The sequence below is a fragment of the Drosophila gunungcola genome, unplaced genomic scaffold, assembly GCF_025200985.1.
Source record: "Drosophila gunungcola strain Sukarami unplaced genomic scaffold, Dgunungcola_SK_2 000140F, whole genome shotgun sequence".
NCBI lineage: Eukaryota > Metazoa > Arthropoda > Insecta > Diptera > Drosophilidae > Drosophila > Drosophila gunungcola.
The window spans coordinates 84,416-98,791 of NW_026453301.1; the positions used below are offsets into that span (position 1 = coordinate 84,416).

General features: G+C 39.6%; 3 protein-coding genes across 3 annotated transcripts; 2 read left to right on the forward strand and 1 right to left on the reverse strand.

Annotated features, from left to right (window-relative positions):
- Positions 1-265: 265 nt before the first annotated feature.
- LOC128265611 (39S ribosomal protein L14, mitochondrial) lies at positions 266-949 on the forward strand. The gene has a single exon (XM_053001773.1). It carries the CDS (start codon positions 394-396, stop codon positions 883-885), a length of 492 nt encoding a protein of 163 aa, XP_052857733.1. The 5' UTR covers positions 266-393; the 3' UTR covers positions 886-949.
- A 633-nt stretch (positions 950-1,582) lies between these two features.
- On the reverse strand, positions 1,583-6,492 carry LOC128265610 (raf homolog serine/threonine-protein kinase Raf). The gene is made up of 5 exons (XM_053001772.1): positions 5,481-6,492; positions 3,839-4,764; positions 3,235-3,375; positions 2,785-3,158; positions 1,583-2,722 (listed from the first exon to the last, which is right to left on the reverse strand). The coding sequence occupies exons 1-5, from the start codon at positions 5,641-5,643 to the stop codon at positions 2,143-2,145; spliced, it is 2,184 nt and encodes a 727-aa protein (XP_052857732.1). The 5' UTR covers positions 5,644-6,492; the 3' UTR covers positions 1,583-2,142.
- A 1,060-nt stretch (positions 6,493-7,552) lies between these two features.
- LOC128265613 (uncharacterized) lies at positions 7,553-9,601 on the forward strand. The gene is made up of 3 exons (XM_053001774.1): positions 7,553-7,692; positions 8,072-8,288; positions 9,101-9,601. The coding sequence occupies exons 2-3, from the start codon at positions 8,096-8,098 to the stop codon at positions 9,469-9,471; spliced, it is 564 nt and encodes a 187-aa protein (XP_052857734.1). The 5' UTR covers positions 7,553-7,692; positions 8,072-8,095; the 3' UTR covers positions 9,472-9,601.
- Positions 9,602-14,376: the final 4,775 nt, after the last annotated feature.

Below are 14,376 nucleotides of genomic sequence, written 5' to 3' on the forward strand. Positions count from 1 at the left end.
CATTATTTGAACAATGTAAACTAGTTTTTCGAATTTGTTAATAAATATTAATATTATTAAAACAGTGCAATAAAATCAATGTTTGTTCTAGAACTGATAATTTAATAAAAAAAAATAGTTTTTCTTTTATATATATATGTACCTTACTCTTTTTTGTATTAATTTGACAACTTACCTTTTAACAGTGACGTTTGATTTTCCCGCCTTTAACGGCAGCATGTTCTGTTAAGTCTTAACATCGATAACTGTGCTGTTAGCGCACCATATGATTTCACCGATCATCTGGCAACCCTGTCAGCCGAACAGAGAATTGTATAATTTAATTTGTTGTGTTTTTCCTTTTGATTTTCATGAATTAAATACTAAGTGAACTTAGGGAGATACCTGCGAATTATGGCGCTGCGCATCCTAAAGACCTTGAGGCCGATGGCCCACCCACTGGCAACGACGACGACCTTGGGCGTTGGGTCGAGGCAGGAGTTGATTCACACGACGCCGGCGTGCTGCGAAATCCGGAAATTGGCCCGTTTGCGGGTGGTGGACAACAGCGATTTGGGCAAAAGGGCGATGGCCGAGGGTCGTCCGCCCAGGTGCATCCATGTGTACAACAAGCGGGGCGTGGGCCTGATCGGCGACAAGGTGCTGGTGGCCATCAAGGGCCAGATGAAGAAGGGCATCCTCGTGGGACTCAAGCAGAACCAGAAGCCCAAACAGCCCAAGTTCGACAGCAATAATCTGGTGCTCATCGACGACAACGGCAGTCCGCTGGGCACCCGCATCCATGTGCCCATTCCCACGATCCTGCGCACCATCCTCAAGGAGAAGACGCTGGCCAAAGGCGCGGATTACACCAAGGTCCTGGCCATCGCCAGTAGATATGTTTAAGTTCCCTGGAGATCCTCCCTTTTCCTTTTCCTGTTGCTAAATGAATAAAGTTTATCCAATCAAATCAGTAAGACTTGTTAATGAGAGTTAGCCTAATCTTAGTTGGAGTTTTTTTCACAAATACATCATATAATCCCATTTTATTTGATTTTCAAAATAATACTGTCTTACTTAAAAGCAATGTTTGAATGAAGTTAGAGTAAACTAGTTTCCAAGATTTTTTTAAGCCTTTTTGCAAAAAAGTTACCTATTTTTGAAAATCCTACAAGTTTTGAAGGACTTCCAAGCCTTTATTAGAATACCTTCCACATGTTTTTAATCAAACTAGAAGCACTGCTGATAGAAGTTAGTATCCCAAAACCTTTAAAACAAATAATCTCTATAATAAGCCATTTTTCAAAACTTTCTGTAAACCAAAACCTTAAAGCTATCTGAATTTGTCGGAATACATTTCACATACTTTACTTTCTGTTTCAATGGATTCTACAGCTAAAAAAGATTAATGAGATCTTTTTTGTTGCAATGGCTTAAACAGCTGAAAACCCTAAGCCGTAATATTTTTTTAAAAATTTAAATATAAATTAATTTAACTAGAACTAAATAATGAAATTATACTTTAAAGATTCATATCATAAATAGTAAATACCAAATTAAAGCAAACAGACGTAACCGATTTAAAATGATAAACTAGAAACCTAATAAATAAAAATACCTGTATTTATTTTGTGGTCCAAACTGTATTACCCAGAATTTCGTTACCATTTGCATCTTCACTCCACTTTTGAACTCCAGAGACACAGAGAAACAGCTTGTGCTTCCTTTTTTTTGTAGTATAAGTATAATGTGTATAATGTAATTGCGATCAGCTAGTTTAGTTTAGTTTAGTTTAGTTTCAGTAGTCTTGCCTAACGTATATAAGTAATGATGCAGTTATTTACACATGGGCGTTGCAGTTTAGTTTACAGTTTTGTAGTCGTTTTTGTGGTAACAGAAATGCACTTTGTCAGTTCCAAGAAAAGCATCAGTTTTCGCTTTTGGGTCGGCAGGCAGACACCCATCGTCATCGTCATCTCCATCTTCATCTCCATCTCCATCTCTTTCACTTTGGTGGTCAGACCAAAGCCGTCCCGTTTCGCGAATCGCTTATATGTACAGAGGGACAAAAAACGGGGGGAAAAAACACCTAGAAATAGGATCACTTTGATCACGCAGGATGCAGGATGCAGGATATATGTAAGTACAGGTACAGCTTGCTGTCTAAATATTTCCAGCACTGCCAAAGAACTGAAAGTTGTTGAAGTTCACCGGCGTTTTTGGGCTGGGCAGATACAGAAACTCATCGTTCTGCAGCTGCGATTGCGTCAGGTTCGGTTCGCTGGCACTGCGATGGATTTTGGGCAGAGTGCGCAGCATATTCTCCAGCATGTTGAGCAGCGGCCGAAAGAGCGGTCGATCCTTGGGCGTATACTTGATGCAGTCCTCGGCCAAACGTTTCAGTGCCTGCGGCGCATCCGAACGCACTTGGCTCATATCCGGACGCAGCAGGCCTCGTCCCACCATAAACAGGATCTGATCCTTGTTGCTAATATGGCCGTACGGCAAGCACTCCGCCAGCAGTTCGTACATCACAATGCCGAAGGCATAAACGTCCGATTGAAAGGAGTAGGGATTCAGCTCCTGCATGCGAATCACCTCCGGAGCCATCCACAAAATACTGCCCGTGGGCTGATTGGCCTGCTTTTCGCCAGACCAACGAGTTTTCGCGGTGGCCAGTCCGAAATCGCCAATCTTCACGGACAGATCCTCGTGCAAAAAGATGTTGTTCGACTTCAGGTCTCTGAAAATGGTATGTTGTTCAACAGGAACTCATTTGAATGACGGAAATTGATGTTAGCCCACCTGTGTATGATGTTCTTGGCATGCAGATAATCCATTCCCTGGGCCACCTGACGACCAATATCGATGAGCGTGTTCAACTTAAACTTCGTTTCGCTGACATGGACGTGCTTGTAGAGGCTACTGCCCTCGCACCATTGGGTAACAATCGCCAGCGATGGCTTCGACACACAGCCCATGAAGAGCAGTATGTTGCAGTGGCGCGTCTTCTTCAGCATGGCCACCTCGTTCTTGAAGGCCTGCAACTGGGCAAGACTCGGTGTCTTCACGTTGAGCGTCTTTACGGCCACGGGTCCGTGCCAGTGGGCGCGGTAAACGGTCCCAAACGATCCCGATCCGATACGGGGCCCAATTAAAATCTCCTCAGCCAGAATGTTCTGCAAGGTAAAGGTTGTAGTTTAGGTTCAGGTTAACTAAGGTTAGCTGCTCCTTGGTTCCCCATCATCGACTTACCCAGTTCTCCTCGGAGCTCTTGGCGTCCCGCGAAAGTAGATTCTTGTTGCTCTCATCGGCGGATCTTGCCCTGGGACGATTGTGCTTCAACGTGCTGGTGGGCGATGCCTGCGTGGAGTTCGAGTGATCCGTACAGGGATGCTGGAATGGATTGAGGTACAGGTTAAAGCAAATATTTATGGGGCGGACCATTTTTGTTGGTGGAAACAGAGGGGCAAAAAAAAGGGGGAGAACAACACAATCAACTTCAGAGTTGGCTTCCCAAAAAGCCAAAGTTTTAGCAAAAATAAATCAAAGGATTTAACTGGGGATAACAAGGGCGATACTAAACGATAGGACAATCTGGAAATAAGCCTTCATACAAGAAAAATGCAAAGAATGTCCTTTTAAAATGTCCTCTACATGAGCTAGCCAAAACTGAGACAAAAGCTAAAGTGAATGGACAACTGCCGCCAAAGTTTTCAGTACTCAGATGTCTTCTTAGTTTCGGAAGTTCAGCGATTGTGAAATCTAAGTGAATTTGCACTGCAAACTGTACAGCCAACTACAACATATTGATCAAGTAAACTTATTCTTCTACTAGAGCATAATCCACAAAACGTACCGGCAATGGAGGCCTGGCCTGCATGATCAAACTGCGCTGCCCTTCGCTGGTGACCGATCGAATGTTGTTGATGCACACATTCGGCGCCGAATTGGATCGATCGTCCTGGCTGATCCTGGGCGGACGACCCTGTCGATGGTTGCCGGAGGACGAGGATGGTGGCTTGGAGCTGCTGCTGCTGCCGCTGCTGCTGCACCGCCGACTGTGGCTGTTCAGATTGAAGCGGACCGAGTTCTCCGCGAGGAGCCCCTGGTAATAGCTGTCCATGGGAAAGGGCTGGCACAGCATCGGCACCCGGTTGGCGCAGCGCTGATGGAATCGAAAATTGCACTGGCTGCAGTAGAATCCGGTGAACAGCAGCCTGCGACAGCCCTCGCAGAAGACCAGCGAGAAGAAGGTCTTCCTTATGATCTGGTGCTTGATGTGCGTCCTGATGGGGAACTTATCCAGCAGCCGCACAAAGATCTCCTCCACGTGCAGCGCGCCGATGTCCGTGTGCCACGGTATGATATGTCTTCCGGAATGTGTTGTGCTCACCTCGCACATGTCCGGTGTCAGTTGACGGAGTTTCAGGGCCTTCATCAATGCATCACACAATCGAACGCCCGAAATAACCTCCACCGAAGTGCGTTGCTGGTTGGGCAGGTGGGCTCTCAGCAGGATCTTGGGCTGGCGGGTCAGGGTTCCGCATTGGCTGCCCGGCTGGGAGCCCGTCAGACTGTCCGTCAGATCATTGCCATGATGCACTCGGGCCAATTGCTGCTGTTGCTGCAGGATTTGGGTTTGGTTTTGATAGTGGGGCTGCTCCTTGAACCGCTCAACCAAGCAGTTGGAGTCCTCCTGCTGATCCTGCGAATTCAGCCGCTCCATTAGCTCCTGCTCCTTGGCCTCCAGTTCGTGGAGCTTGCAGGTCAACTCCTGGTATTCTGTGTGCGGGAAAGGGTAATAGTTAGAATGGGTTTATATAGAGTATATTGATATACGGTTTAAGAGCTTTGCAAATAACCACCTACATCAAGGCATACAAATGTACTGATGTATATGATATGTACATCGTTTTAAGAGACTGTTTCCTAAGAAGTACTTCAATTTCAATACATTCAGACAGTATGATATGTACATCGTTTTAAGAGACTGTTTCCTAAGAAGTACTTCAATTTCAATACATTCAGACAGTAAAAGAATTAAAATTAGTAATCGTATACTATACAGAATGGGTTTAGCTACCGCTTTTGATTTAAATCATATTTTATTCTCTATAAATAGAGGAATATCGTTGTTATGACATCCTAACAAGTACATTAATCACAGTGAATACACTTAATAAAGTACAGCAATCAGCAATTGTATACTATTTAGTGATATCCATATCTGCTACAGGTTTAGCTATGGAAATATCCACTTTAATCAAAAGATTTGTACACTAATTTGTTAATGATATGCTATATATTAATAGCATTTAGCACTTGTAAACTATTTAGAATGGGTTTATATGGCGATATCCATATGTGCTACAGGTTGAGCTGTGAAAATACCCATTTCAATAATGATTTGCTATTCATATCGATTGTATATATGATATCCCAAGAATTGACAAATGGAGTTCTCCCCAGCGACTTCAGATGGGATGCCATGGACTTACCCGTTAAGTACATGGCTGGTGGCTCCTGCAGATTGGCGAACTTGGCGTTGAGGGCATCGATGTTCTCCCTGGTCACATGCTTCACCAACTGGACATTGTGCAGCTCCTCGGCCACGGGATCGTACAGATCGCTATCGCCCTCGGTGGACGATTCGCTGGACATGATGTTGGCGCTCCGCTGGTGCGGCTATATCCTGTCCCCTATATATATCCAATGTCTTGTGACCATGACCCCGAAAACGAAGAAGCCTTGACTCCTTGAAGGAAAAAAACTCCTGCGCTTGCGTTTTAGTGGAGTTTTAATGGGTGAGCCACCCACAGCCACTCATGTGGGCGGGGGGCAGCATTGCGTCCGTCCTTGACTTTTAAACGGGCTATTCCGGGTTCTGCCACTTTTCCGGGGGCCAACAAAATATCCTGATTTTACGCTGATTTTATCGCCTGTGTTTTTGCTCTTCCACTTCCAGCCTTTTTTCCAGTGCACCCACACACTCGCAGCAGGCGCACTCACACACACGCAAACGCACGAAGAACACCTTGTATATGCCGTATGTATGTAAAGTGAAGGTCAATGTGTGTAAAAGCAGCTGAACTTGAGGATTTTCCAAAGGATTTAGCGCTGTCAATTATCCGATAACATTGGATAGTGCCGGCTACGGGAATCATTAATTGTATCGGTATCGGTATCGGCACAACCTGCTCAAGCTATTATTTCACATTAGTTTTAATAAATTATTTGTTTTCCGAGATGTTTTGTATACTTTCGTCGCCCTAAGACATTGATTGGAGGCATGAATTGGCCCGTTATATTGGGTATAGATATTATCGATAGGACGTGGTATTTGTCATGGCTACCTGTTGTTATTAAAACATTTGTTTTCTTTTTTTTTGATCAGCTCTCAAAGTTCTCGATGTTAATGACCGTCTAGACGACTGAATATCAAGTTTTATTACAGGTCGCGCCGCGTTGTCTTGACCGATTTTACTAAACAACCAACTAAACTAAACAAACAAAAAAGGCGTAGAGGTGAAGAATTATCGATACCAACATCGATTGGTGGAGAACGTGAGTGGTTGAGAACTTGGATGGTTGAGAACTTGGGTGGTTGAGAGCTTGGGTTGTTGACAACTTGGATGGTTGACAACTCGGACTTTCTAACAGAATTACAATCGATTTCCTTCCAAAAATGTTATTTTACTTGCTAGAGGTGAAGAAACATTGAGGTCAGCATCGATGTTGATTTGCAGGGGTCATCGATGTTTGTCCATCTCCAATGATTATTGTCAATCTAAATTTAAAAAATGGTAACAACACCGAACAAATAAACTCCAGTTTTTGCTCACTTTTAATGACTCTGCACACCCTTTGCTTAAATTAGTTAATTAATTTCCGGCGAAGTGCACTTGATATTTAACACCACAAATGGAAAAACGTAAAAATTCTTTATTTATGAGAGTTTAAAATGTGATCACTCTGCAATTAAGCATTATTTTTGAATAAAGCACCATCATAATTTTGGCCCCATCTAAACTTGCAGGCAGTGATATAACAAAAGTCATTGACAAAGTATCATTGCTGCTACTACTTACTTTTTTTCTCTGTTTGAGAAAATAAATATGTTTTTACCTTTTACTTCGTTATGTCTAGAAGCTAAATTTGTATTGGCTCAAGAGATATGACAGTTTAGAATTGTATTTCAAACATCGGTGAAACATTTAAATTTTCCGCCAAAAACATCGATTTATACACCTTTGTGTAAGAGTGGTCACACTTGATGAAAATCGATTACCGATAGCACAATCGGTAATTTGAAACGGGAAAAATAAATGCCACTACGTTACAATGACCATCACTTACGTGTCCTTACGTTTCCGTTACGACTATCGTTATCGAATGTAAAAGGCGCAAGACTTAAATTATATTTAGGAGCTTAGAAGAATACCTTCTTAGCTTAATACAAAAAACTTTTCTGAACCACGCATAGAATGAAAGAAATTACAAATGTTCAATTACAAGCAACATTTCGCCAAAACAAATTTTGAATACCCAGCAACCTCTGAAAATAAAGTTAATGACAATTTATTCATTTCATAATTTTTATAGAATTTCTATAGTCACAAAATGTTTTGTGGAATATAACAAATAAATTTGTTAATTTTTTTATAAAATATATATAGGATACTTAAAACGTACGAAAAGCTGATATATCTGGTAAATATATTTAATTGACCTACAAAACCTACAAAAAGTCCCAAAAACGTATAAGCTATGGGGGTAAATAAAGTAATTGGATAATTGGGAACCGGTTAAATACAACGTTGGTATATATATTTACGCGTATCGAATTGATTTCCTCGTTCAAAAAGTTGTCTATATCTTCCAAAAATTCTTTCTCACCGGAAATTTGTTCGCACTCGGGTTTCATCGACTGCCTTAGCTTTTTCCTTTACTCAATTATTCAAAAAATATTTAGAATCATCACACAGCAGCTCCCACACAGACCCCTAACACAAAATCCAAACACACACAACTCCTACACGCAGTCTTTCAGTCCCAGTCACTCATAGAATCCCATTTCCTTCGTCAAAAGTTCACGTTCCTGGACGAAACCACGATGCTAAATCAAGGATCGTTAATCCAATATCCAGCCCGCCGCCCGAAGAGATCCACCCAGCGTCTCTTAGTCCAGCAGCACCTGCGCCATCAGCAGCAGCTGGAGATGATCTACAACCAGGACTTGCTGCCGTGGTGGTTCGACCACCGCGTCCATCTTCCCTGGCGGCGCCGCTCAGGAGTACGAAGACCCGGTGAGTGTTCAAGTCTTGTGCTCTTCCCAAGAAATTCACTAGTAAAACCGTCAAAATAATTGGTACTCTGGTACCGTACCCTTAAAAAACAAAACTCCTTAAATATAGAACAAATTTCTTAATTTCGTTCCTGCCTAATATATTTAAGAAACAAATATCTTTAAAATTATCCAGGCCTATATGTCCGGCTACATCGTCTTAAGCATTTTGTTTCGATATTTTTTTTCTATATATACATATATGGGAGGCTCGTCGTTAAGACAATGTTCCTATAATTAAGGAATTTGTGCAAAAATAAAGACATTTTTTTGGGTGTAAAAATCTTTAGGGTATTTGCTTAAGTTTAAATGTCCCAGCTGACATGCGAAACATTCAACATTTTGGGACCTAAAAACATGATTATATATATTTGTTTGTTAATAACTGTTTAAAACTATAAGTAAGGCTACACACAAATAAAATTATTATCCCTTATTTGATTTAATAGTGAAAAAAATTGTGTTGCAATACGAGTATATTGCAGTGATGCCATGTTGTTTTTTTTTTTTATATAAAAAAGGATAGACAACACTGGTTCTCAGCTGGCGAACAGCTGATTGAGGTTCAACGACCCAAGAGTTGACATTTATTTAGTGGCTTTTTGGTTTTACCTACGTTTGAATAAAAAACAGCTCCAGTTAGTTATTTTTTCCCATTTCCATATCCAGTGTCCAAATCGAGAACAACATGCCTTGAAAGAGCCGTACAAACTAAGACATTTGTTAAATAGCCAAGACAACTAAACAACTAAATCCTAAATCCTTTGCCACTAGCTATGACCACTGAGCAGTACCAGATGCGCAACGCCCACAGCCACGTCTACGAGGTGGTGGAGCCCAACATCAGGAATGTGCTTCCGGTGGTGAATCCCCCACGGATCGTGTGTCTCCGACGACGCAGCGTCCACACTCTGACCCGCTTGGGAGTGGCCGAGCATGTGACCCAGCCACTGTTCTATTTGGCCCTGGAGGAACTAAAGGAACAGCGCCTGCTGCACGGCCAGTGGGATGGCATAGAAAGTACCTCGCAGTTCATGGCCGAGTATATGGCGAAGAACATGACCCTCGGGCTCTTCAACGCCGGGAACCGACCGCGCTACGGTCCTTCATCCTTCCCCGATGCTTACGCCGAGGATCCGCAATGATCCCATGACCCCATGATCTCATGACCACAATTTCCGCGTTACCTGCAACCAATTTCAAATCTAATAACTAAATCATGTATACCCGAATATCCTTTATTAAAATTAGTTGTATTCACTGTGTATCCCTTAATCTGATAGTTCCATACATAAAATTTCGATTATTTAATTTGTTTACGTTTTAAAATTTTAGAAAAACTGGTGTACAAAAATATGACATAATAAATTTAGATATGTAATAAAACTAATATATATGAAACTATTTTATTACTTAATCTGATAGGACAACACTGTACTAAGCTAATTTAAAATTTTGTTTTTTTTTCTATTTGTTTACGTTCCAAAAATTGAAAAAAGGGTTTACGAAAAATGTTCTTATTGGTATATATGCTAACTTGACCTATTTTTATGTTGTCTTTTTATCCCAATTTATCTGCATATTTAGTTTGATTTCGTTTTTTTTAAACATTTTTAAGGAGAAAAAAGTGCGTCTGTTTAAGTATTGGGCAAATCAGTTAAGAACAATGGTCTAATAAGCTTTAAAATTGCCAGTTATCACTGATCATTGATAAGGATTTTAGAGTAAAAAAATAAAAAACTAATTTAGATTGCAGTGGGCTGCAAAAGTCAGCCACTAATGATTTCCCATAACGATTGTTGAGTAGCGACCACGTGGGAAATCGGAAAGATTATAAGATTGAGAGATTGAGAGATTGGAACCGGGTCACTCCGATACCCTTGTGCTCCTTCTTTCCCGCAACCCGAGAAACCCCGGACTTCTCCGGCTGGTTTTCAATAGTCTCGCAGCTCTAATCGCTAGCAAATCGGCTATAATTGTTATTGCGACTATTTGTAAAATTGTTTACAATCTGAATTCGCGTAATTATATAAAATATGCATGGCAAACAGTGCGTTTCGAAATGACAAGATCGTGAGGGTAGATAGCAGGCAGCCAAGAATTGTTTTTTTTTTTACTTATTAACTATGAATCGTACTGTCACCAGAATTGATGTCAATATTATACATTCATATGGTCGAAGATTGTTTTTTATTTCACGTACATATGCATGTATGTACATTGTTGGTTTCACGTTTTGTTTTTTGGTCAATGATTAATTGATGAAAATGATTGAAATGCGGTTAATGATTTATTTTGAAATCGCACTTCTCTAATCGCATGAATTGCGTGTATACATAATATATATAACATACTCTATATATATGTATATAATGTGTAGTAAGTCTGGCGTATATAGTAAACTCGATTCTGTTTACAAGTTGTGGGACCACGCGCCGTTTAAGTGATTCGCTGGCTTCTGTTTTATGGGAAATGGAAAATGGAAAAGGAAAGAGGAAAATGAAAATGGAAATGCCCGAGGTGAAAGTTCATCGGGACACACGCAATTATTGTGGGTGCAATGCACCGCGGATTTTTGGTTTGGGTTTGGGTTTTGGGTGTTTGGGTCTTTCGGTCCGGGGCGGGACTCAAGGTCACCAGCCGGCCAACCGGCCAGACGGATGGCAGACAGTTGCCCCAACTCCCCATTTCCGAATCCCGATTCAAAATTCCCAATTCCCGACCTCCAGATTACGCATACGAAGACGTCATGGAGGTTACGGAGTCGGAGAGTTTGGGAAAACAGATTAGAGATGGGTTTTGTGGGTCAGTGGTTCCTATTTCATTTCATTGACGGGTGAACTAAAATCAAACCAACCTTGAAATGGCGAGTAAACAAATAGTTTCTGCTTACACTTAGTTACTCCATGTAATTTAATTCATTTGAATTGTCAATACATTTATGGTTACAGCAAACGTTTAAGATTTCTTAAATTAATTTATTCATACTTCTTTTTGAAATTAAATAACATAATTATTTATAAATAATATTTCACAATAATAAGCTGAAATACATTTACAAATATTTTTAAATTAATAGCTTAATATTGTAGCCTCTTCAGGAATCTATTTCTATTGTACTAAATTGATGCGTTATTTGCTCTATCTCACAAACAAATTTTTAAATTTACAATTTATTCATACTTGCTATATTTTCGTATTTAAAAAAAAAAGTAGACCTAAATATTCTTATTGCTTAATTACATTGTTTAAAATGACATTTTACCATAGTAATATAACTCCTCTACGATATTATTATTAAATATTGAAGGTACAATTTGTCAAATATTTTAATAAATATTTTTAAATTAAAAGCTTGAAGCTGCAACCTTTCAGGAAAATTGTAGTTCATTGTACTAAATTGATGGGATAATTTCTTAAAGAGTCCCGGTGGACTCACTTAAAAATTTATAAATTTAGAAATTGGTCTTATGAATTAAATGAAAGAACTCAGTTGATTTGAAGACCCTAGTTGATTGGCCAATTTTTTATGTTCACTGAGTTCAAGGTCTTACTTTTCGGGGGGTTCAATTCCAGGTCAGCACTCTTTGAACCACTGCGTGGTGGCGGCGTTTTGTGTGCCAGACGTTGACCTTGAGGCCTCCCAGCCGATTGCAGTTCATTGGCAGCTGAAAGAGGCCGCCCAGCCACTTACCACTCACCACCCACCGCCTCCCAAAGTGAAGACCAGAAAAAAAAATGTAATAGACCCAAAAATGTGTGTCTATGCCCGCTGGTGGCTGTTTCTCTCGATTGTTGCTCTTTGCTCTTCATCTCGACCACCCAAACACCACCCACTTCCCCACCCACTTTAGCATCCACCTTCCATTGTTGTTTTTGCTTTTTTTGGGGTCGTTGGCGACAGTTTATTGACATCGGGCGATAATTTCGTGAGTGTTTTTTCACAACGCCACAATAAATAAAAAAAAAACGAAAAATCACATGAATCTTAATAATAAAATGCGAATGGAACTAGAAACAAAAAATATGCAAAGGTGTGTATCAAATTAAAAAGGAAGAGTATTTATAAACAGATTATCCAATATCACAAACCCAATCGAAATGACCAATAAATATATTGTTACTATTTGAATTTTATTAAGTGTTTAAAAATTTAAAATTCAAGTGAAATCTATTAATCTTAATTGCAATTATTGCGAAAAAGTTAAACTTTATCTTAATAAAAAACCATTCCTATTTATTGACTTAATATGAATTAAGCAAATGAATCACTATATTGATTTATTTTTAAAGCTATAGCATTTTGGTTTTTTTGATTAAGAATTACCCCATAAATTGCTGCATTTAATTCATTTTAAAGAAAAATATGGCAAGTAAAAAATTTTGATTATACTATAACTCATTGTATTAAAAACAGCACTTTAATCGGTTTATTGTTTACAGTTTGCGACCACCAAGACATTTTATCAATTCAAGGAATCTGACAAATCACGAATGGTTTTAGTGGAATATATTAAACTGTAATAGCATATCTAGGAAGTGTTCAAAATTAAATTTATTTAATTTAATTGGCATAAGCCACACAAATTTATTGGTACTTTTTTTGCATTTGAATTCTTCAATATTTAATTGCTATCTCCAACATCCATCTAGGAAATCCCAATAAAGCGTTAGTTCTAGGGAACTTTCAACTAAATTGCAAAGTTGAATTATAATTTATAAATAATTTAATATTAATATTTTCCTATAAAATCAATGGCTAACCCCGAAATTAAAAGAGAAACATGATCAAGGAATTTCCAACTAAGCGTTAGTTCGATGGAACTTGCAACTTAATTGCAAAGTTCAATTCAATAGAATGGGAATTTGATTTGTTATTGTTTTTGTTTTTGTTGTGGTATTTGTTGCCCACATATATGTATGTATATTACGATTGCAGACTGTTGTCGCCGATGTCTAGGCTTTTGGTATCAACAACAAACCTCCTCCACGCTTCTGGGTCAATAATCTGCGTCTGAGCTATAGCATCTCGGGCTCAGAGCTATAGATTCGCGATGTCTTGTTGTTGGCGCCCGATTGCCGTACATGTCAATCAATGAAGATCCAATTTTAGCACAAGTAAACAATATTCCCTCGATCGCCTCCTGGCAACCCCCTCCCCATCACCTCTTCTTTTTTTTTTGCCTCTTTCCTCAAGTGTAGTGTGTGAGGGATCGGGATCGGGATCGGCATCTGTGGCGCCTCCACTAGTCGCTTATCTCAACCTCTGGCTAGAGGAAAAAACCAAGAGGCCACTCTTGATTTCCCCGCTGGCTGTAGGTGATTTATCGAAAAAATCAATAGGCCAACAATCTATCGAAACTATCGATCACCTGTTTTTTATAGCTTATAAGTTATAGGAATCCGCCATTGTAATCTGTATCTATACATTTAAATATAAGAAAATGACTAGTAAATATTTAGCTAAACATTGATTAATCATGTATGTATTTTGAAAGGACTTATAAACTATTTTTTAATATTCCATAATGCTAAGATTCTTCAGATAATCTAATTCAAAAGTAAATCATTACCAATGAGTTTTATTTCAACTTCTTTAATAATGTTGAATCCTAGTGGGCAGGATCGTTGTGCGTTTTAAATACCTATCGATCCGATCCGATTTGAATCGTTGACCCTGACGTGGCGTGCTCCCCGTGTGGGTCTTCCCACCTTGGACTCTGCACCGCGTTGCGTATTGCTCATACCGCTGAGATCGATCCATCCAATCCAATTCATCCAACCAACAACAGCCCGCCCATTCGCAATCGCCGCCTTCTTTAGTCACTCCCAAAACAACAGATGGACAACCTACACAGAAAGAACATGTTAACAAATATATTTTAGCTTTATCATTAAAACAAATATTTGAAAGGATATTTTTTAAGGAACAAAATGTTATATTTACAGAGAACATATTTACAAACATATTATAGCCGTAACCCTAAAACAAATATTTGAAATCAATATACCCAGTATATATTTCAGCAAAATGATATATTTACACCTTA

Bases quoted from the DNA above. Each gene is read 5' to 3' on its own strand.
- LOC128265613 (XM_053001774.1), top strand. From the start codon at position 8,096: ATGCTAAATCAAGGATCGTTAATCCAATATCCAGCCCGCCGCCCGAAG. The intron at 8,289-9,100 runs GTGAGTGTTCAA...CTTTGCCACTAG, and splicing joins CTCAGGAGTACGAAGACCCG to CTATGACCACTGAGCAGTAC.
- LOC128265611 (XM_053001773.1), top strand. From the start codon at position 394: ATGGCGCTGCGCATCCTAAAGACCTTGAGGCCGATGGCCCACCCACTG.
- LOC128265610 (XM_053001772.1), bottom strand. From the start codon at position 5,643: ATGTCCAGCGAATCGTCCACCGAGGGCGATAGCGATCTGTACGATCCC. The intron at 4,765-5,480 runs GTAAGTCCATGG...TCCCGCACACAG, and splicing joins ACCAGCCATGTACTTAACGG to AATACCAGGAGTTGACCTGC. The intron at 3,376-3,838 runs GTACGTTTTGTG...AATCCATTCCAG, and splicing joins AGGCCAGGCCTCCATTGCCG to CATCCCTGTACGGATCACTC.